Source organism: Esox lucius, chromosome 3 (assembly GCF_011004845.1).
Source record: "Esox lucius isolate fEsoLuc1 chromosome 3, fEsoLuc1.pri, whole genome shotgun sequence".
NCBI classification, from domain to species: domain Eukaryota; kingdom Metazoa; phylum Chordata; class Actinopteri; order Esociformes; family Esocidae; genus Esox; species Esox lucius.
This window is the reverse complement of record NC_047571.1, coordinates 20,886,862-20,909,093: the sequence shown is the minus strand read 5'-3', so window position 1 is coordinate 20,909,093 and position 22,232 is coordinate 20,886,862. Positions and strand designations below refer to the sequence as shown.

Genomic DNA, 22,232 nt, shown 5'->3' with positions numbered 1-22,232 from the left:
CACTTTTGTTTGTGGTATAGCATGTCTCATTGATCACCGTGAGTTGTTAAACTGCTGCTCACGTTTCCAAGATTGGAGTTGGTCTGCTACATTGGCCTTGGCCTTGGGTTACATCTTTAGAAGGAGATCTTTTGTGTTTATGTTTGTTTATGTAAGTGATTCCCACTTACAAGTCATCCAAGGCCTTTCTGACAAAACGTATATCAAGGCACAGAACCAGGAGCCGAAACAAAAAAACAACATTAATGTTCCTTTCCAATCAGTTATATAGCAGTATTTAGGCACTCCTGGTACTTCTACTGCTATTCCAACTTGCAATGACTTCCACAATACACTTTAATTCTATACAATACATATATAGGGTACCATATTAAACAGAATTAATTCCAGTTCATACAGGAGAGGAATGGTTGGGAATAGGAAACATTATCAAGTCCAAATATTCCAAACCAGAAGCTGTCAAGAGATTACCACATTTACTCATGTTAAGCTGCAAGCCAGGAAGAGTGATCCTCAAATCATACTTTTGAGAATGAATATGGGGGGGAAATGAGTTCCTTCCAAACGGTAGAGAGCTTAAGCTTGACTTGCAGTTGATGCCGCTTTTAGTAGTCGTCCCTCCCTGGGGTTTGTACAGAAGACATTTGCTCAGAAGGACATAGAATGAATGTGTGTTATGCTTCCTGTGTGTGTGTGTGTGTATTTGGGTTTGTGTGTTTGCATGCATGCATATTATAGTGTTTTTTTCGGTTTTTCTCAACCACTGAAGTTACCACAGCAGGCACACAAACGCCTGAAGCTGAGGTCAGTGGTGGCTTTGGCCATAAAACAAACAGTGTTCACTTGGCACCTACAGTATACCTGCCTTCCCCCATTGACAAGTGGAAGTTAGACTAGAACCAGGAACCTGTTCCTTATCGGACCCAAACACACAAAATCACAATGGCTGCACCAAAGGCTTTAACCTGATTCATATAGGTGCTGTCAAGGCAAGTGCCTAGTTTACTGATGTGGTAATAACAAAACATCCAAAAGAGTGGTGTGCAGTATTGTACAGAAAGCCTCCCCAAATGAAGAGTTTCAAGAACAGACACTGAGATATGACCGGCATCCGCTTGTTGACTGACAGTCCCTTTCAGAACAAAGCCAACAGATGGACTCGCTTTTAAAAGCAGGAAACGTAAAACCAAATAAGATTAAAGTACATATAGATCGGGTTAGAAGAGCAGTTATAAGATGCATGAGGACATTTGTATTTACAAGCCACTACCAGGCCTAAACAGAATAGGCAACACTGTATGGCTGTTCAACTGAAGTGGTGGCCTTAGTATAATTGAGATTGAATTAGTATGACATTCTAATCAAACGGATTGGTCCAGAATATGAGGATGACTTTGTGACCTTTGATGCCATGTCAACCTAGGTTTGGGCCATCCCAGATGATCCCCTGGTAATCTGTTTTCATTACAGTGAAGAGGGAATGTTATTTGCTGATAGGATCTAGCAGCAAAATAGAGGTTAGCTGATGGTTAGGTGCGATATTGTTAGTAGTCCTTCGTGAAAAACAATGAAGAAAAACCTGCTGTTGGCTTGGTGGGAATTAAGACAACTATCAAAAAGTTTTAGAGGGTCCTGTCGGAAATGGGTTGGGCTGTATTAACCACGCTTAGCTTTTTTTCATGAAAATAAGTCTATTATCATAGAAAGCTGTGTATGGACAAGAATCATAATCACAACATTCGCTCATACTGCACTCACGAGCAAGCATGCACCAAAACACACATCTTCACAGAGAGATTATGATAATTCTTAAAACTAAACATTACTTTCTTGGCAGATAAACAGCTTTTACGGAGCGAAACAGGCACATTTTCCCCCAGACAACCAGAGACACTTCGGGCCTGTCAACCTCCACATCCCCGGCTCATATCTCTATCATTAAAACAGGCCCTTGGTCTGTCTGACTGACTGTCTGTACAATGGCTCATTAAGCAGCCTGATGGCTGAGACCTTGTCAGCTCACTGGTCAATTAGCATATCTGAGGCTGCCAGAAACCTGCATACAGACTGAATGCAGTAGCTACTGTATGTCCTGCTTATCTAGCTACATCCAGTTTATTATGTATTAAACAGTATTCCTGTTTGAGCCATGCTGCAGGCAAGGAAATACATGCAATACAGACATGCAGATTATATCTCCGACAGTATTCCGACTCAGTATTCAACTTCTAAAGTAATCTTGCCTTTAGAGATTGTTTGGCTAATGTGATATTTCTATTTCAGCCTGTGTCTTATAATAACAGGTTCATGCAATATTGCGTTATGTTTGAGAAAACCAATGCATTCCTTCATGAATCCACCCACCTCCCTCCGTGTTATTGACTACCACGATGGCGTCACACCTGTCTTTGTCTGTCTGTCTTTCAGTCTGTCTCTGTACCACTCCCCCTCCCTCCCTGGAGGCCGTTACAGTTTTACAGTAGAGGCTCAGTCAGACCATCTATGTTGTGCCGAGACATCCAGGGTGAGCTGAACAGCCACCATCCTCCTCAGAGCTCTAGTCTACATCCCAAACGGCATCCTATTGGCAATGTTATGCACGACTTTTGATCAAAGCTCAATGGGCCCCGGTGAAAAGTAATGCACTATATACGCTGTAGGATGCCCTTTTGGAAGAAGGCCTCATCTCCTCTTCTTCCTGAGCAAATGAACGATTAAAAGCCCATCCAGAGAGACACAGAGTGAAACCTGAGCTGCTGCTGCCTGATGGGAGCAATACCAGCCAATTAGTGAAGCGGTTTCTGGAGGTGGAGAGAGGAGATGGTGGAAAGAAAGACAGAAGCTCCCTGACAACAGACAGCCTTCATCGTCGTGTTCATCATCATCATTCACTTTTGTGTCATTATTAATACACATCTCAAACTCTTCAGGAAGATTAAGACTAATTCTCAGATCATTATAATATCTTTCCCAATCAGCTGACATTGTATCCTGTGATGTACTTGAGAACAACCAGTTAGATTATGTGAAAATATCCAACCAAAAATGTATTGATCAAGTGAATGCCTGGAATGCTTGTTCTGAAAGTACTATGGGCATTAAAATCAGTGTTCATTTCGTTAATTAGAAATATAATTAAGAATACTTACCAATGTCCATTTTTCACCGACAACACAAATAGATGGTTAATATTAAAAATTGATTTATTGAATATAAAAACAAAATCAATGACTATTTTCACTGATGAAAAAGTACAAGACGAAAATGCTTGCGATGGACTGTGGAAAACAACATTGCCATTAAGATCTTTTTCTGTTGTGTGCACGCATGCATCTTGTGTGGAAGTGCGCCCCTGTCATTCGTTTGATGACACATTGTCCAGGGGCTTCCTGGTCCCTACATGCTCTCCGCTCCATGCAATCAGACTCCAGACATTACCGACTAATTAAGCGTAAAAGTATTCCTACATTTTGGCTTCAACTTCAACGCCTATCCTTTCATGGCTTGGGAGGAGAAAATCATCGCTATTCGCCGACTTAAATCGACAATGCAACATAAGAGCGACTACTGTATTGAAGGATGATAAACTTGTGGCTACTGTACACCTGAAGGGACCACAGTGCGCATCATCAGGCCATGGCAATTGTCACATGCTAGCTATTAGACGTAGTCCCCTAATTAAGTCAAACGCTAAGTCATCTTAAAAGGGTGATGTTTTGTAACTTACTGTTTTTTAAGGAATGTTTTTGTAAGTGCACCTGATGAGGGTGGGTATCCACCATCTCCTTAGCTTCGCTTTTGGTTGAAAGCATGGCTCGTGGGCATCTTACAGCAATACGAAACACATCCAAGTGTTTCGGTTTCTAATTGGGTTAGTCCTTATGAGCTCCAACCATTTGGTCATGGCGATTGTCAATGAGACAAGAAAATCGCCACTGACGACTCCGGACTGATTCATCTATAGTCTGTGTCTGAGTGGAAAATTGCGATGACCAGTGTGTTCCCCTGGCTATACCCATTCGATTGATAGGCCTTTATATAACGCGTTTGAGTCACAACCCGTTCGATATTTACCGACATCTTATAGACTTATTTCGTTAGGGCACCCCACCTCAGCAGAACGACAGCAAATGACGTTGTCAGGTAATGCATTTGCCGTAACGGCTTGTTTCCCCTGGTTTCGCAATACTGTATCCTGCTGAACACAGTAAAAGAAAAACGGTGCACAGCACAAACACAAAGGGAATCAGATAATACATAATGACATTACCAAATTAAATCTCGCCGCGTGATGATACTTGTAGGCCTATGGATTCAAGAGCATGAAGGCAAGGAATTTTAATTGACTGAGAAATCTATTTATTTGACAGTTGCATAATCACTTTCAAATGAGTAGGCCTATACCTAAATAACCCGTCGGCTTTCTCAAATTTCCAGTACTTTTAGCCTAGCTGAATTAAGGAAAGAAAATATGAAATATAACGCTTGGGGTCAATTAGCATTAGAATAAGAAAATTATGCATTTTACGGAATTTAGATGTAAGAGGAAAACAAAATGGGAATAAAAATACATTAATAAAATAACACTACAAGGTCCTGAATATTCGTCAAATGACGAAGACTGTGACTAATAGCTGTCACGTCCAGACGTGTCGTTCCCTGTGAGAATCAACGCCCTCTCCACTTGGAGCACGGACACCTGTTCATAGTCGTTTTTGCTCTCATCTTCCTGACCGTCCCTATTTCAGTTCCTAGCCCTATACATAAACACAATCGTATCGGGTCACTATTCAGTGTTATACTGTCCCTATACGTTGTCTCCCACTAGCAGCACCATTATACGAGGTACATTTTGAATGTTCAAATGGAGAAAAAAAGTGATTGTGATTGGATAGTTGATGTGCAGGCTATATGGACATTCTGAGTACATTCCTTCCTTGGGATACCATTTGGATGTTTACCCAGCTCAGTCCCTTCTGAGTACATACATTGTCATGGCAACAAGCACTGTCATGGCGACACCTGGCTGATCCTGGTCACATGATCCATGTCCTCTGAGATCTAATTATCCCTGGTCTCTCATTAATAAAGGACCACACTGATGTCAATGTAGCCAGGTCTCACATCTGTTTGTCGTCGTCTAGCCAACTCTATAGCTGTCATTGTTGAGCCCAACATGGGAGCAGCAATAGACTGGCACCCAGGCTAACAACATTTGTTACAGCAGGAAAAAACGAAAAAAGCTTGAATCATAAATACTCATTTGAGGTGCACTGAGTTTAGGCACGCACTTAATGATGCCACACCCTTTCCCTGTTGCCCTACAATGACAGTCAAATATTACAACACTGGACATGACAATTCCGACATTAACGAGTTGGATTCCAATTCATATCCACACAAACAAGGCACTTGGAATCCTTTCTCATGCGCCCATATTGCATTGGGTTCCTGATGAAGATGGGATTTGTGACGCCAAATGAATTCTGCCTTGAGGGACCATAAGATGTGACTGGAACTGAAAGCCAAAGTAATGGAGTAGAAAAACAGACACTGTCCTTGATGGTGCTGTTGTAAATCAGGGAGACTGAGTGTGAGTGTGTGTGTGTGTGTGTGTGTATGTGTGTGTGTGTGTGTATGTGTGTGTGTGTGTGTGAATCAGCCAGTATGTGTTTGTTCTTGCAGCCATATAAGTGTGCATATGTACATGTCCAACCTCTGAGTGAGTTTGCGGGTGCTTGCGCCTCTGTGCGTGTCTCCTCTATATGTGTGTATATGCTTGAGAGCGAGTGTGTGTGTGAGAGAGAGACAAATCAAAAGCTGCCAAAGATAACAGACTGACAAATCGCCCTCCTCCTCACAATAGTGGGACGTCTCAGCCAACCGGGTGTGTGCCAACCACCAGCAGACTGAAGAATCGTTATCACACTTACTTGTTATGATGCACCATGTCAGATCCACAGTCAAACATCCACGGCCTGTCTTTACAGCACGTTACAGCCCTGTCTTTACAGTACATTACGACCCTGTCTTTACAGCACGTTGTAGCCCCATCTTTACAGCACGTTGCAGCCCTGTCTTTTACAGCACATTACAGCCATATCTTCACTGCACGTTACGGCCCTGTCTTTACAGCACGATACAGCTCTGTCTTTACACCACGTAACAGCCCCGTCTTTACACCACATTCCACCCCTGTCTTTACACCACGTTATGGCCCCATCTTTACAGCACGATACAGCTCTGTCTTTACACCACGTAACAGCCCCGTCTTTACACCACATTCCACCCCTGTCTTTTCACCACGTTATGGCCATCTTTACAGCACGATACAGCCCTGTCTTTACACCACGTAACAGCCCCGTCTTTACACCACATTCCACCCCTGTCTTTACACCACATTACGGCCCCGTCTTTACAGCACGATACAGCTCTGTCTTTACACCACGTAACAGCCCCGTCTTTACACCACATTCCACCCCTGTCTTTTCACCACGTTATGGCCATCTTTACAGCACGATACAGCCCTGTCTTTACACCACGTAACAGCCCCGTCTTTACACCACATTCCACCCCTGTCTTTACACCACATTACGGCCCCGTCTTTACAGCACGATACAGCTCTGTCTTTACACCACGTAACAGCCCCGTCTTTACACCACATTCCACCCCTGTCTTTACACCACGTTATGGCCCCATCTTTACAGCACGATACAGCCCTGTCTTTTCACCATGTAACAGCCCCGTCTTTACTGCACATTAGGACTCTGTCTTTACAGCACGTTACGGCCCATTCTTTATAGCAAGTTATGGCCCTTTCGTCAGCACATGCTGTAACACCGTCTTTACAGCACTTTGTAGCCCTGTTTTTACAACACAGTGTAGCCCTGTCTTTACAGCATGTTGTAGCCCTGTCTTTACAGCACATTACGGCCCGTCTTTACAGCTTGTTACAGCCCCGTCTTTACAGCACATTATGGCCATGTCTTTACAGCACGTTATGGTCCTCTCTTTACAGCATGTTATGGGCCTTTTAAGGCTGAGATTTGAAAATGAGTAATTTGAAAGTGAGTGAGAAAGCCACATAACCTTGGTCTCTCAGACACGTCAGAAACAAAAACACACACATGCTCATGAGACATATTTTACACCCCCCACTGCAAGCCCAAAATGGTCTCTGACCTTCTGGACTGGTGGCAAGTGATGTTATGCAAATAGAGTTATAACCTTAGTACACACAGGTAGGGATATTAAATAAACATGCAGACCCAGATCATAGCAGACTGCGGTAGCCATAACCCAAAGCTGATGGTGATACAGTTGACGTCATTTACATGGACAGATTTCAACAAAACAAAGACTTACTCTCTGGACACAATGATTCCTTTTTTTCTAGGTCTTGAAAGTCGTCCAGGAGACATGAATGTTTACTATAACTCTTGAGCCAAGAATGAATTCTTAACTAAAGAGGATTTTATTTTTCCTTTGTATTTGGGAAAAAGCCTTGTCCTACAGCCCAAAACCCAAGAAGCTTATCCTACTGCACAAAACTTTCAGCATGCAAATTCCTCAGAATTCTTTATAACATTGTAGAATAATATAGAGCTTGCCTACAACAGCATCCATTCCAGGTCTAATGAGACAATTTGCCTGTTTCTATCATGTCAGCCATCTTGTCACTCAATCTCGCAATCATTTCGAATTTGTCACTCAGAGACCCAGTAGCAACAGAACCTCATTGCAACCGGTTTGCAATTTCACCTTCAGGGCATTTCAAGATGGGTTGCAAGTTCCCAATAACATCTACATTGCACACTCATCTAAAGAGCCAGAATGAAGAGTTGAGAGGTTGAGCATAGGACACTCCCCCAAAAGATGTAACGGAAACAATATATTAGAGCATTGGGTCGACAGGAGAAGGAGCAATGGAGGGAGGCCTGAAAAGGATGAAAAGAAAAGGACAGAGAGAGAAAGGTCGAGAGGGGAGAGGCGGTAAAGGAGAGGTAGAGAAAAGCAGTGTACATTATTCATCTGTGCTGACACATCACAATCTGATTCATCTGGAGAAGGGCATCAGTCAAGTCAGAAGTCATGTCACAGCTTTCACTCATCCACAGTGCACTCCACACGTCACACTTCACTCGTCCACAGTGCACTCCACACGTCACACTTCACTCGTCCACAGTACACAACACACTTCACTCATCCACAGTACACTCCACACGTCACACTTCACTCGTCCACAGTACACTCCACACGTCACACTTCACTCATCCACAGTACACAACACACTTCACTCATCCACAGTACACTCCACACAACACACTTCTCTCATCCACAGTACACTCCAGACGTCACACTTCACTCATCCACAGTGCACTCCACACGTCACACTTCACTCATCCACAGTACACAACACACTTCACTCATCCACAGTGCACTCCACACGTCACACTTCACTCATCCACAGTACACAACACACTTCACTCATCCACAGTGCACTCCACACGTCACACTTCACTCATCCACAGTACACAACACACTTCACTCATCCACAGTACACTCCACGCAACACACTTCTCTCATCCACAGTACACTCCACACGTCACACTTCACTCATCCTCAGTGCACTCCACACGGCACACTTCTCTCATCCACAGTACACAACACACTTCACTCATCCACAGTGCACTCCACACATCACACTTCTCTCATCCACAGTACACAACACACTTCTCTCATCCACTTCTCATTATTTGTGGGCTTGGTTTATTTATATATATATAGTATATGCTGGGTATGTCTGTGTAAAACCTGTGACTGTATCTGGGTAGAAAGAAGAGAACAATGATCTAGGTGAGTCACAGAGACACAAAGGCAGATATTACGTTGAACCACCTGGCTCAGAGGACACATCACAGTTCTGGGAACATTTGTTTTTAATCTACTGTATTTTTATATTTTTATTTTTATTTGTAAAGCCCATTGATTTGCTTCTATGTATGAATTGTGCTATATGGATAAACTTGCTTGCCTGCTTGCAAACAAAAGTTCTCTGAGATTATTTCTCTGGTTGTTGGATCTGACTGGTAACAAACCTGCGAAGTCAGTGGCAGGTGAACTAATTGCAGTGCCATTAGATCCGTTTGCAGTGGGCAGCTGATGAACCAGATACTATCCACTTCTTTTCAAATTTAAAATGGATTATTGCAAAAAACAATTCTACTTATTATGTAACATGTTCATTTTCAGGATTTCTTGCACAGGATTGGTTAAGGTACATGCCTTACACTGCAGATTTCTAAGACATTATACTCCTCAAAAGTGTCAAGCACATTTGGGTATGAGTTTTTTAAAAGACATTTATGCTTTCATCGATAGAGAATGTTGTAAAAGATCCAGGACAGATTTTTTACTGAAAGAGCAGTGGCCCAGATTCAAGCCCATGCTGCAGCGTATGCAACAAAGGCTATGACTTTGACCACTGGACAAGAATAATATTTTTACTGCTGGACCGTTATTTTAATAATCTTCAGATTCAGTTGTACATAGAAGCACTGGTTTCACCAACTGTATTTATCTACCCCCAAATGAATTAAACAAAACCAGTCTAGGAGTAGTATGGTGCATTTGAATAAGCTCCTACTAAGACTAGTACACAGGATCCTATGAACCTCATTGTAACTGTAGAAATGCTGTGTTCCTCTCTGCATTGCCTGTCTGAGTAGATTAACTTCATGTGAGCTTGTCTTAATCTATCTTCAATGAAAAAGTGGTGTGGAATAGACAGCCTTAGTACAGCTGGTCATGTGGTCTAATATTCTAGATATAAATGTCTAGTGAAAATTTATCCATTTAAAAATGAAGCAAAATCTAAATGAATGGGTGCATGGGTGTGCATTTGAAGCAATTAGGGATGTGGAAATTGGTTGGAATTAACACCAGCCTACACAATGTGTCCCCCAAGGGATGGACAGACCATCTGTGTTGAGAAAAAGAACAAAACAAAACAATTACGTTCTAGCTTGGATATGATATGATCTATTCAAACTGCTGCCAGGAGGCCTGGTTTCTGTATAGTCTGTAAGGCATTTAAACATCAAATAAAAGCATAGCAGTTAAATGTGCTGTTTCCTTCAGCAAAAATGTGTCAAGGTAAATCGATGCCAGCATTCAAGCCGATTTTAGTAACCAGATGCTTCCTAATATTGTGCTCGGATTTCATTTGGTCTTATAAGGCTTTAAATGGGTCGAAACATCATATTAACAAGTGTTCAAAAAGAATAAATGAATAATTTTAACATTTTACAACAATGTTGATGGGAGAAGCAGGTGTCTAATAGGCAAAGCGACTCAATAGTCTGTAATCTAATGGACCTTCCGCCTTGCCACCTGGTGTCATGTCATCGCACGACGTATGGCAACTGGCCGATCTCACGCTAGATATACAGTAGGCCCATATAAAGAAAAAACTAGTCTAATATAGGCGCCACATGGTTATTAACAATAACAGAGATAATAAATAAAACGGGTCACTCTTTCAGTATGTCATACGCCCGGAAAGCTTCGAGTGGCGTCAAAACAAAAATATGAGGAACAAAGGGGAGACTGCCATCGAGGGGTCCTTAAACCTCTAAACAATGAGGCGGAGGAGAGAAGCTGGGTGGCCGGAATGATGGGTCCCGCGGACGCGAACCTGCCTATTATATTATTGTCGCCCAGTTAAATGCAAAGTATCAAATACACCAAAACATGGTTGTATTCGAACAAGAAATTATCAAAATTGACCCATAACCTCTGTTTGATACAACCTATAGGCCTTGTTTGTAACTGCAGCCGAGAATACAGCGAACAACCAAACAGCCTACCCGAGACAGTTCAGCGAGGTGTGATTTAAAGATCAGGGCGCGGTGCTCAATAATAAATAAATTCCTCACGTGAATGGTCAGATAACTTCTTTTTAAATAATTTACCTTTATGGAGAAAGTATCTGCTCCGTCTTCCTTTTGATCACATACATTTAAGTGGATGGACTTGAAGCTGCCAGCTTCGCTTGAACTCCTGATATAAATAATAATTCCATTTGACAGCAGAGCTCCTCAGAAAGGTTCGACTTTTAGGCAGGGAACGCATGAAAGCAGGCGTCCTCAGTTGTCCTCTCGCCTCCTCAGAAGCAGGACTACTACTCAGCACCCGTATATCGGCGGACCATGTCCGGTCCGGCGTTTTTAGACACTGCTGGTTGATGTCACTGATACACCCTGTCTTCCTCCTCAATGTCCTTCCACACTCGCTCTATCCTCAACCTTTCTCCCTCTCTTTTTTCGCTCGCTCTTTCTCTCACACGCTGATGAGCCCCCCCACCCTTCCATGACGTGATGCAGTCAAGATCTCCAATGGCAACCGCACCCCCCTCATCACCCAAACCTTTTCTGTCATAGTGAACCACAGACTGAAAAGGCGGCTGCCGCTGCTGAGGTTGCCGGTCTACTGTAGCACTTATGTTCAAGTGGGCTCTGATGGACTAAATAAAGATACGAATAAGATAAAGGAGAGATGTTCAGAATATATTTTCAGAATGATTAGGGATCCATTCATTTCACTAGCACACAATAAAATTAACTCATTGGAGAACAATTCACAAGGTATTTTTGAATTATGAAAATATGCTGAAATGTATGAACAGAGAATAACTCACAAGGTCCTTTTGAACTATGATGGAGAAAATGACGAGGGAAGATTTAATGAAATTAAGTAGTTTTTTTAAATATGAAAAATTGGATCTCCAGACGTATTAAACAAATACCTACACACATATACACACACAGCTGCTTCCAGATTCATACAGCCTTATAGCAATGTGGTGGTAAAGCATCCCCAGAACATGACAATAGTGTGGATTTGGGTAATATATATATTTATATATTCCTTCAAAAAAATTTATGGAACACGTAATCATCACAAAATAACATGTCAGTTAGACTTCAGGGATGGTAATCTGGTAATTTGTAAGTGATTGTGAATCAATGTCATCTGTTTTGGTGCACAAGAAAGTGATAACAGGTGCACTGGAGAGGCAACAGCAAGAAAACCCCCAAAAAGGGAACGGTTTAACAGGTGGTGGCCACAGACAATGTCTCTCTACTTATCCTTCCTGACTGATTCTTCTCTAGTTTCTTGTTTTGCTACTGTCCTTGTCACTACTGGTAGCATGAGGTGGTACCTGCAACCCATTCAGACTGCACAGGTAGTCCAGCTACTCCAGGATGGAACATCCATACGTGCCGTCACAAGAAGGTTTGCTGTGTTTCCCAGTACAGTCTCAAGAGCATGGAGGAGATACCAGGAGGCGGACCGTTACACGGGGAGAACTGGACAGGGCCGTTTGGGTATCAACCCAGAAGCAGGACCGGTATCTGCTCCTTTGTGCAAGGAGGAACAGGAGGAGCACTGTCAGAGCCCTAATAAATGATCTCCACGGACAACTGGTGTTCATGTTTCTGACCAAACTGTCAGAAACAGACTCCATGAGGGTGGCATGAGGGCCCGATGACCTCTAATGGGACCTGTGCTCACAACCCATGCAGCTCAATAGTATTTGCCAAACAACACCAGAATTGGCAGGTATGCTATTGGCGCCCTATTCTCATCACAGATGAGAGCAGGTTCACACTGAGCACAAGTGACAGAAATGAAAGAGTCTGTAGATGCTGTGGTGAACCTTATACTGCCTGCAATATCATCCAGCATGACCAGTTTGGTGGTGGGTCAGTGATGGTCTGAGGAGGTATATCCATGGAGGGTTGCACAGACCTCCGCGAGCTAGCCAAAGGTACCCTGACTGCTGTTAGGTACCGGGATGAAATCCTCTGACCCACTGTCAGACATTACACTGGTGCAGGACAATGCCCGGCCTCATGTGACCAGAGTGTGTAGGCAGTTCCTGGATGACAAAGGTATTGATGCCATTAACTGGCCTCACGTTCCCCAGACCTGAATCCAAATGTATTAGTGCATCCGATGCCTCCAAGTAGCGCCACAGACTGTCCAGGAGCTCATTGATGCTCTGATCCAGGTCTGGGAGGAGGTTCCCCAGGACACCATCCGCCGTCTCATCAGGAGCATGCCCAGACGTTGTCAGGAGTGTATACAGGCACGTGGGGGCCAGACACACTACTGAGTCACATTATGAGTTGCAGTGATAAAATTAACACAAGTTGGAACAGCCCATGATTTTCGGTGTGAGTTTGAATCCAGCCCTCAATCGGTTGTGGATTTTGGTTTCCACTGACCGTTGTTACGTCATTTTGTTCTCAATGAATTACACAATGTACAGTAAAGATTTTGACCTTTAATATAATTTGTTCATCAATACTTGATGTGTGATTTAAGTGTTTTTTGAGAACAATGATCTAGATGAGTCTGAGACACAAAAGGCAGATATGATGTTCAACTACCTGGCTCAGAGGACACCACTACATAGGGCACATAAACAGCGCGCACACACACACACACACACACGAGACACAAACCTTATCAGAAACAATTGGACATAGAGATACAGAAATGATTATTTCCATTTACTGCACGGCAGAGTACTGGAAAGTGGTGACCAGAAAAGGCAACTTTCAGAAACCCACACACACCAACACACACAAGCACACACATTTTCATCCTTTATTTTGAAATGGAGTCAGAGCTGATAACATGGTTCAGCAGAACATTACACATTTCAAAAACTCTGCACATCCAACCACAAATCCATGCAGTTTAATATATAGTACTTATAGTTTACTATATATTACTACACTGTACACATATATTACTATTTACTATGTACACAAAATATAAACAAGATAAAATGTTCAAAAACAAAGTGGAAATTGACAGGATCTTCTGAATTAGTCAACCCTGAGACAGGGTTTATAGGTTAGAGTGCCACTCAACTGTATTCATCCCATTGGACATTCCAGATTTGATTGTGTAACAACATGAAATCAAAACAAATTTAATAAGGCGTTTTGCCATTGATCACCACAAAATGTTCACAAGGTCAAAGTGAAAGATAAAACTGACCTAAATGAATTACAAATACAAAACAATTGATTGCATAAGTATTCACCCCCTTTAGTCTGTATTTGGTACAGGCACAAGTTTATTTGGATAAGTCTGGACACAGCAATTCTTCCATTCTTCTTTGCAAATTACTTAATCTCTATCAAGTTAGTTGGGGACCTTTGGTGGACAGCGATTTTTCACTCTTTCCACATCTTCTCAGTTGGAATAGTGTCGCCCAGCTCAATCATGGAAGGCTGGACCGTTTTAAAGACAGACCTCTTGGTGGCCTCCCTGACTAGTCCCCTTCTAGTCTGGATACTCAGTTTTTGAGGACGGCCTGATGTAGACACATTCACAGTTTTCCCATATTATCTTCATTTCTTAATGTTTTTTTTACTTTGCTGGGCTCCTGAGGATATTTTGAGGAAGTTCTTATATCCTATCCCTGATAACCACACATGGGACCTTCCAGAGACAGGTGTATTTTACCTGAAATCATTTGAAACACTTTAAAGGTGGACTCCAGTCAACTACTCCTGAAGAGAATTGGTTGGACCACAGCTAATTCAGGTGTGTCATAGCAAAGGGGGTGAATATTCATGCAATATTGTCTATATTTTTACACTTTGACATAATAGACTTTTGTGTTGGGGCAAAAACTTCTAATTAAATCCAGTATATTTTCATTTTTGTCACACAAGAAAATGACACTGAAGGACTTTGGCAAGTGTGTATAAGGGTTTCATATACAAAAATAATCTCATAAATACGCTGAATGCACGGTATGTTCATCTGGGACCTATGGTTTCAATACAGACAGCTGCATTTTATTCAGAGGAATAAAAGTCAAACTGGATGATTTGTTTCTCACGTATTAGCAAAACTGACCTATTTGCATTAAATGATTTGCATCGACCTATTCACATTAAAGATGTTAAGTTCTTGATACCTTTACTAACGAACATGCTTTTGAAAGATAATTTTGTATTAATTCAGATGCCTAGACATTTGAAAAATGGGACTAGACCAAACAATGTCCTAAAATGTAGAGTAGCAGTCTGATAATTGATGTATTCTGGAAGAAATATATAAGCAGAGGTATGGGTAATAATGAATTATTTAAATTGCTAACACAATCTGTTCCTGATGTAAAAATTCTAAAAACATATTGTTAAAAATACATTACTTATCAATTACTGAGTGGGCAACACTTCAAACAAAATGTATTTTGAAATGTGAAAAATAATAAAACATATTATTTTATATTGTATCTGCATTAACTAACAATTTCAGACAGTTCAACAAGGACTATGTGCAAGGTAATACAGGCAATACAAAGTAAGAAGCACATCGTCACATTAAATCTACCTTTGTTGGACATTTGTCAAAGCTAATATCAGATAATACACATTGCAGAAAGTATGCCTTTTCCATGATCATTTCAGAAAATCATCAAAAAAATAACAACTGGGAAATAGTATATGCGTTTCCCCGATTTTGTTTTGAAAACAAAACAAAATCTGTTTTGAAGCTAAGACAGACCAAACTGATTTGAAATTCATTATACAAGATGTATCAACTATCTTCCCCCACCTACAACACAACAAATAAGAAAGTACTTTTCTTGACACTAGGCAAGAGAAGTTGTAGAGTTCCAGATTGATGTTGACATGAAGTTTGTGAAGTAGGTAAACCTTACCCAACCTTTACTATTACACATACACAATTCCATATCAGTAGATCTGACTTCTGAGATATCAGTTCACAATAAGAGAAGCAGTGCACTCATCAAAATTGTCTTGATATTGTCCAAGACAACAATGATAAGCAAGCCGCAAAATGAACAGAACAAAAACAACTTGGAGAGTGAAGAACAAAAAAAAAACACTGTACTTCCTAATCCCTTTCGCACTTTCATCTCCCCATTGATCCACTTGTCCCCTTCTGAGCTGCTCTGGAACAAAGGAGTGTGAGCGGCCAGGTGGCGTTGTGCTGATCACTGTGCATTTGCCTTGTTGCTGCTGACACCTAGTGGGTGAAAGGAGAAGTACCACTGTGGTTACATCAGCTTGCCACAATCTTGGGTTGCATACAGTAAGTAGTGCTAAATGTAATAGCCTTCCAGATAAATATATAATGAATCAAACAGATGCCAGACATGCACTTGAGAATTCTATAAATCATGTATAAAATATAATATTTCCTATAAACTAGAAACGTTGAATCATAGGTCTTATCTGGCTGGTAAGACAATATGTATCTCAAAATGTAAGACCCTCTTATCTTTTATTAGAGACAAAGGCCCTGAGCAGGATTACTTACAGCCACCGACGGGGCATCAGGCATGCAGGTTAGACCACCTACAGAATAACCTTCCAGTCTACTGGACTTTCCTAAGTAATAATAATAATAATGTTCTGGATCAAGTCAGTGAATTCAGGAGGTAAATGCAAATTCCCAATTAAATGTTTTATTTCACCTTAAATAGATGCCAGTAAGACATAATCATCTTCCACCTATAACTATGACTGTTCAAAGAAAATGGAGATGAACTGTGAATTTAAGATCGAATAACGAAAATGATTAGCTTTTAAGAAAATGATAGCCCCATTGTAATGGTAGGATATGGCAAGTGTCCAAATTTTACAATAGGCTGACTTGGTTCAACCATGGACCAAAGTCACCGAAGATGGTTTCTGGGACACAGACCCTGCCAGGGAGCTGACTGGGTGTGTATTACCTCACCGTAAGTCTGTTTGCAGGGCAGAGACTGGGGTGAAATGCCCCTGAAATAGCAGGGGAAACAGCCCGTCTCCACTGCTACCCTGCAGTGACGTTAATTGCACTCTATTTATACTTTAAGAGCACTGGACGTCAAAAGATCATGTTTCTGTCGGGTTTCTTTTCTCACCACATCACACACTGTAGAGTGACAAAGACATGGACGGCAGAAAACACAGCGTATTCTATTTATCACTCAAGGAAAGCAAAACAGCAGGTAATACATTTATCAAAATGTTTTGTTTTTTTTGCAGTCTTAAAAACAATGTAAATTTAAAGGTTAGGAATACTGCCCATAGGGAAGGCAGACTGAAGTGTGACTACCCAAATATGATACTCCTGTAATTTGCAAAGTGCTGTGGAAAAGGGGGAGGGAGGCAGGAGAATAAATTGGGCCACGTTTTCCAGTCGACATGACCTGGCCAGAAATGCTTGGGACCAGAGTTCTTCAGCCACGTGGTCACGAAGAACTCCTGGTCACTAGAAATAACCAAACCAGCAGGGAGCTCAAACCTGAGCCCTCAAAAGTTAACTTCAGGCATCTGTCTTTAATAGGTGAGTTGCATGAGAACCCAGAGAGCAAGGCTGGATAGTGTTCTTCCCTCACGCCTATTTCAATCTCTCTAAATATAAGGGCCTCCGTAATATGAGTGTTACTCCAGCTGTCTGTTACCCCGTCACATCCACTCTACACAGCTCTCTGAGAGCACGGCTAACCTGCACAATCAGTATCTGTTGCAGAGCGATGCAGTCTACCGCTAATGAACACAATGGACAAGGGCTGTTGCAAACTGTGAAGAAGCCATTCAAAAGAATAGAATTGGAACTTGGATACTGTACATAGTTTGCAGCTATAAGTCGACTTCTCTTTAACAAAAGCCTAACAACTAATTGACCCCTATGAAATATAAACATTTGGCAAAAGCCCCATAGCAGGTGACACACCAGTGAGATTCAAAAGCACCATGTACAATATGGAACACAGAAAACACACTTGCTGCAGTGATACTGAATTTTATTCAAGTATCTCAACAGTTTGGATCTGAAGTTATCAGTTAAAGGAATCAGTTGTTAAGAGGATGCCAGAGTCCATAGCCTGGTTGTTGTTAAGCTATGCTTGAGGATTCAGGGAGGTGTTTCAAAGTGATTTCAATCAGGTGTGACTTTTACATAGCGACTGACATAACAGTAGCAACAGAAAGTAGGATAAAATTAAAACCAAACTGAGATGGTGTTGACAAAAATTCTAAATTTAAATAAGACTAAAATACAGGGTACAATTTGTTACCATTAGGTACTGCCTGCATCTGTGGTTAATAGGATCACCTATTGATATCATCACACTGAGCAACTGCATAGATTCCCACCGTTCTGCATGGACTGTATATAAACAGGCTAGAATAGATCTTATACTGGGTTCAACAGCCCATTAACATTCACTCAGGATGGAAGCGAAATCTCCACCCTCCAAGCTCTAGAGGGAGACTTCTAGAGATTAACAAAGTTGTAACACACACACGTACACGCACGCACGCACGCACACACACGTACCTGAAAAAACAAAAAAACAAATGCTGTAGTCTAGGCTACAACACACTGTATTCTTAGTCCCATGCAAGACAGTCTTTTACAGTTGTAGTCAGTCCGTTTTAAGGTATAGGCTAATTTCCCATTAACAGAGAAGTTATAAGGCTGAGTTTTGGCACAAATGGGTTTCAAACACACCTCAAAACATCAAAGGGTCAGAGAAATTAAATAATGCTCAAGTGATGATAAACATACATTGATACCAGACAGTCTTTTGTTCAAAAGATGCTTCTTGATAACCTTGCACACCAAGATAGATTTAACAAACAAGCTATTCTATTCACTCTTAAGCCTCTCATGCAGTTCACTGGCAATATCTGATCACGTCCTATCAAGTAATACAGCTTCCATTCCCACCTTACCACAAGCTAACACTCAATACATACATACGCACTGCTATCTTTTCCTTTCTGTGACGAATCTTCCTTTCTTATTGAGGGTAACGAGGAAATAAGACAGAGAGCATCAAATCAAATCCAACCCTGACCCCTATCCCCACCTAACCTAAAGAGAGAGCACTGAGCGAATGCATGAAGCCACAAGTAACATGCTCCAAGCCTGGTGTTAGCTAAATCTTTAGAGGCCAGATGGATTATAGTTGCGGTTTAGTCTGAGACAAAGATCCCAGGCTGGTGTTAGGATGGGTGCTGAAAAAGGAGAGACCCCGGAAAAGGGGGGTGGGGTTTAATGAGGATGAAGGGAGAAGATGGGGGGGGGGGGGATTGTTTTGTGGTTCAGAGGGTTCTGGGGAACAGTCAGGGACAAGGACAGGATCTTTATGGGGGGAGGGGATGGGGGGTCAGTGCAGCTCGATAAAAGACTCCATCTCCTCAGAGATCAGGCCTTTGTAGGGCAGTCTGTGCCTCTCGATGGCCCGCGCTGCCAGGCACTGCAGGGTGACGTAGTTGAGGGGGTAGAGGGCCGGATGCCCACTGCTCTGCTCGTCCAGCAGCTCGTATGCAGTCTTCCTCTGGGCATTGGTGGCATCGAAGTGTGCCCCGGCCCTCACCAGCAGCGCCATGATCTCTGGGCAACCGTTTCTGGCGGCAGTGTGCAGCGGCGTGTTGTTGTCGCAGTCCCGTGAATCCACATCTGCCCCGCACTCCAGCAGCAGAGAGGCCACAGTCTGGGAGGGGAAGCGGCCCACGGGGTAGCGGCCCACCGACGTGGTGTCCTTGTCCACGGCCATGTGCAGGGGGGTGAAGCCGCTGCGCGCCCGCGGGTTCAGCTTCAGGAGGCGGTAAACCGTCTGCTTCTTGCGGTGCTCCTGCTCCGCGGTGCACTCCAGCTTCTCCAGCAGGAACACCAGGTGGAGGATGATGGACAGGGCCTTGGTGAACTGGGGGGCTTCAGGGGGGCTGTCCCTCTGCGCCACTGCCCTCTCTACCTCCTTCACGCTCTTCGCTAACACCCCCATCAGGTCGTGGAAGGTAACGCGTGTAGCCAGGGTGCCTTTGGCCCGGTCCTGCAGCACAAAGGAGAAGAGCTCGGCGAAAGACAGGAAGCTGCTGGCTGTCATGGGGCTGAGTGGGTCCAGGTTGCTCTGCTGCATATCCAGGGCGTACTTCCACAGACTGATGCAGCGCTCAAAGTTGCCCGAGTCGGCGTAGACGGCCCCTCGGTAGCGGATGTAGTATGAGGTGTCAGGGTGCGAGGGCCCCAGGATTCTCTCTCGAACCAGCAAGGCCTGCATCCGCATCTCATCAGGGTCTGTGATCAGAGCCTCCAGCTCGTCGGCAGTGCTCACCTCTCGGGCACAGTCATAAGCAGGCACAGGGGGACCAGGAGGGGGCTTGTCCAGGACTCCCATTTTGTCAGCCGGCTGTCTCAGCTCCATGGCTCTCCTCCAGTATCTCATAGCACCCAGGAGGTCCCTCTTCTTATCCACAAAGGTGGCCCCCAGGAGTTCAAGTGCATCAACTCGTTCTTCACGAGAGGTGCGGGGCTGGTGGGCAAGGTACTCCACAATGTTGGTGTGCCCTGTGACGCTGGCAGCTAAGAGAGGGGTCATGCCGTAACCATCCCTCTCCATGCGAGCGTTGCATTTCAGCAGCATCTTCATGATGTCCAGGCTACCAGACTCAGCGCAGTCATGGAGAGCTGTGTTGCCTTTCACACTTTTACGGTTGACATCGGCACCACGTTCCAGGAGAAACTTGGCTATTTCTTTGTGGCCCTTGTAGCAGGATATCATTAGGCAGGTGTGACCATGGCGGTTGGCTACCTCCATATCGGCTCGGTGCTCCACCAGGTAGCGGACAATATCCAGGTGACCATCGAAACAGGCAGCGCGGAGGGGTGTTGAGTTGGTCAGTGTAGTGTTGTTGACAGAGGCACCATGTTTAAGAAGAGTACGGACGACAGGGAGGTGACCAGCCGCGGAAGCCGCCCATAGTGGGGGAGCGCCTTCAATAGTCTCGCCGTCAAAGTTCACCGAGCCTCCTAGTTCCACGTTAGCTTTACAATGTTCAAGCAAATAGTCCACAACGTCTAAGTGTCCATATCGAGAGGCAATGAGGAGAGGGGTGCCTCCCTGCGTTTTCTCCTCGGCGAGAGCCTCCAACTCCTCGGGACTTTTGTTGCTCAGCAACTTCTGGATAAGTTTCAGCTTACCATCTCTGGCCGCGTTGAAAACCGCCGTCGTGATATCCATTTTAATTTCTTTCCACTCTCTCACTTGCCATCAACCCCCTAGCTACGTTTTGAGGATAGCAGGAAAGGTCCTGTCTTTTCAAAATAAGAAAAGAAAGCCTATCCGTAGCTCGGGTTCTCCCTGTCATTTTTCTGCCATTTTAAAGCTACTGTCAAGATGGCGTTTGTGTTGTTTGACAGATCTATGTTTACAATTTACTCTAAGCATTTTGGTTAATGTAGTTCTTTTGGAATAATTTCACCAGGGATGAAACGGCACTTCCCTATTGAGTCAAAATATAATTCCCATAAGGCATTTCGTAAGTGTGAACGCAGCACAAGATGGGTGGTCTTGGGAAATTTAGTTTTAAGACGAATGTTTGGCTCGTTCATTGGGATCATTACTAGCTTTCTTGTAAACGTATTTAAACTACAATCCCCGATGACTCCTAAACACAAAGCGAAGGCTCTCTGGAATACTCGAAATGAAAGCTGTATCTATTCTAATATATGGAACTGAATTTCTGTCGTTTAAACAAACTCGTTCATCTATTGATCATTACCTCTGCTGTCCATTGTTTAAACAGAGTTAAAATTGTTTCATATTGTCTGTAAGCTATGCCTTGCGTTAGTAGCTGGTAGTACGCTGTCCAAGGTGCTGCATTATTTGCTTTCTGGGTGTGGACATGTCCCCTACATTTGGAACCTAAACATAACTCCAAATATTATAACAAGTTGGTATTTTTTTTATTAAGTATGAAATGCAGATAATAAATACCACCAATATTTGAAATAAGTGAAGAGCAGTTGGCATGGGTGATAATGTGACAAATAGGCCTATTAATCGATAAAAAAAAAGATAATCCAATAATGAAAATAGATAGAATCTGTACACCCCCAGTTTTGTTTCCCCATAAATGCTGTAAATGTTATATAAATTACATATACCCCCTCACTTACAAAACAAAAATGCCCCCTTAGTATTTTCATCCTGGAGCTGGGCCTGGTACTACCTCACTTATTAATTGCTCTCATCTGATGTCTCAGGTAAAAATAAGTGCCTGATTACAGGATTGCAATGAAAGAAATGTAGTGGAACTGACTTTGAGTGCCAGATATGAATACCCCTGGCCTACAGAATTACTGTATGACATGCTACATGTAGGTCATTGGCT

At 42.9% G+C, this 22,232-nt stretch overlaps 2 protein-coding genes across 11 annotated transcripts in view; both read right to left on the bottom strand.

Moving 5' to 3' along the window:
• The window catches only part of LOC105021078 (receptor-type tyrosine-protein phosphatase S), an 85,132-nt gene extending 73,817 nt beyond the window's left edge, over positions 1-11,315 (bottom strand). For 5 of the 10 annotated variants that reach the window (XM_034290456.1, XM_034290458.1, XM_034290465.1 and 2 more), the window contains exon 1: positions 10,974-11,315. The gene's annotated coding sequence lies outside the window, so the exon portion shown is untranslated. The remainder of the gene's footprint in view (positions 1-10,973) is intronic. The other 5 variants (XM_034290477.1, XM_020045417.2, XM_013132880.3 and 2 more) reach the window with 2 other exon arrangements.
• A 2,348-nt stretch (positions 11,316-13,663) lies between these two features.
• On the bottom strand, positions 13,664-21,252 carry fem1a (fem-1 homolog a). The gene has a single exon (XM_010887401.5). It carries the CDS (start codon positions 21,077-21,079, stop codon positions 19,226-19,228), a length of 1,854 nt encoding a protein of 617 aa, XP_010885703.1. The 5' UTR covers positions 21,080-21,252; the 3' UTR covers positions 13,664-19,225.
• Between the last annotated feature and the right edge of the window lie 980 nt (positions 21,253-22,232).

Coding starts and splice junctions, on each gene's coding strand:
- fem1a (XM_010887401.5), bottom strand. CDS start 21,079: ATGGATATCACGACGGCGGTTTTCAACGCGGCCAGAGATGGTAAGCTG.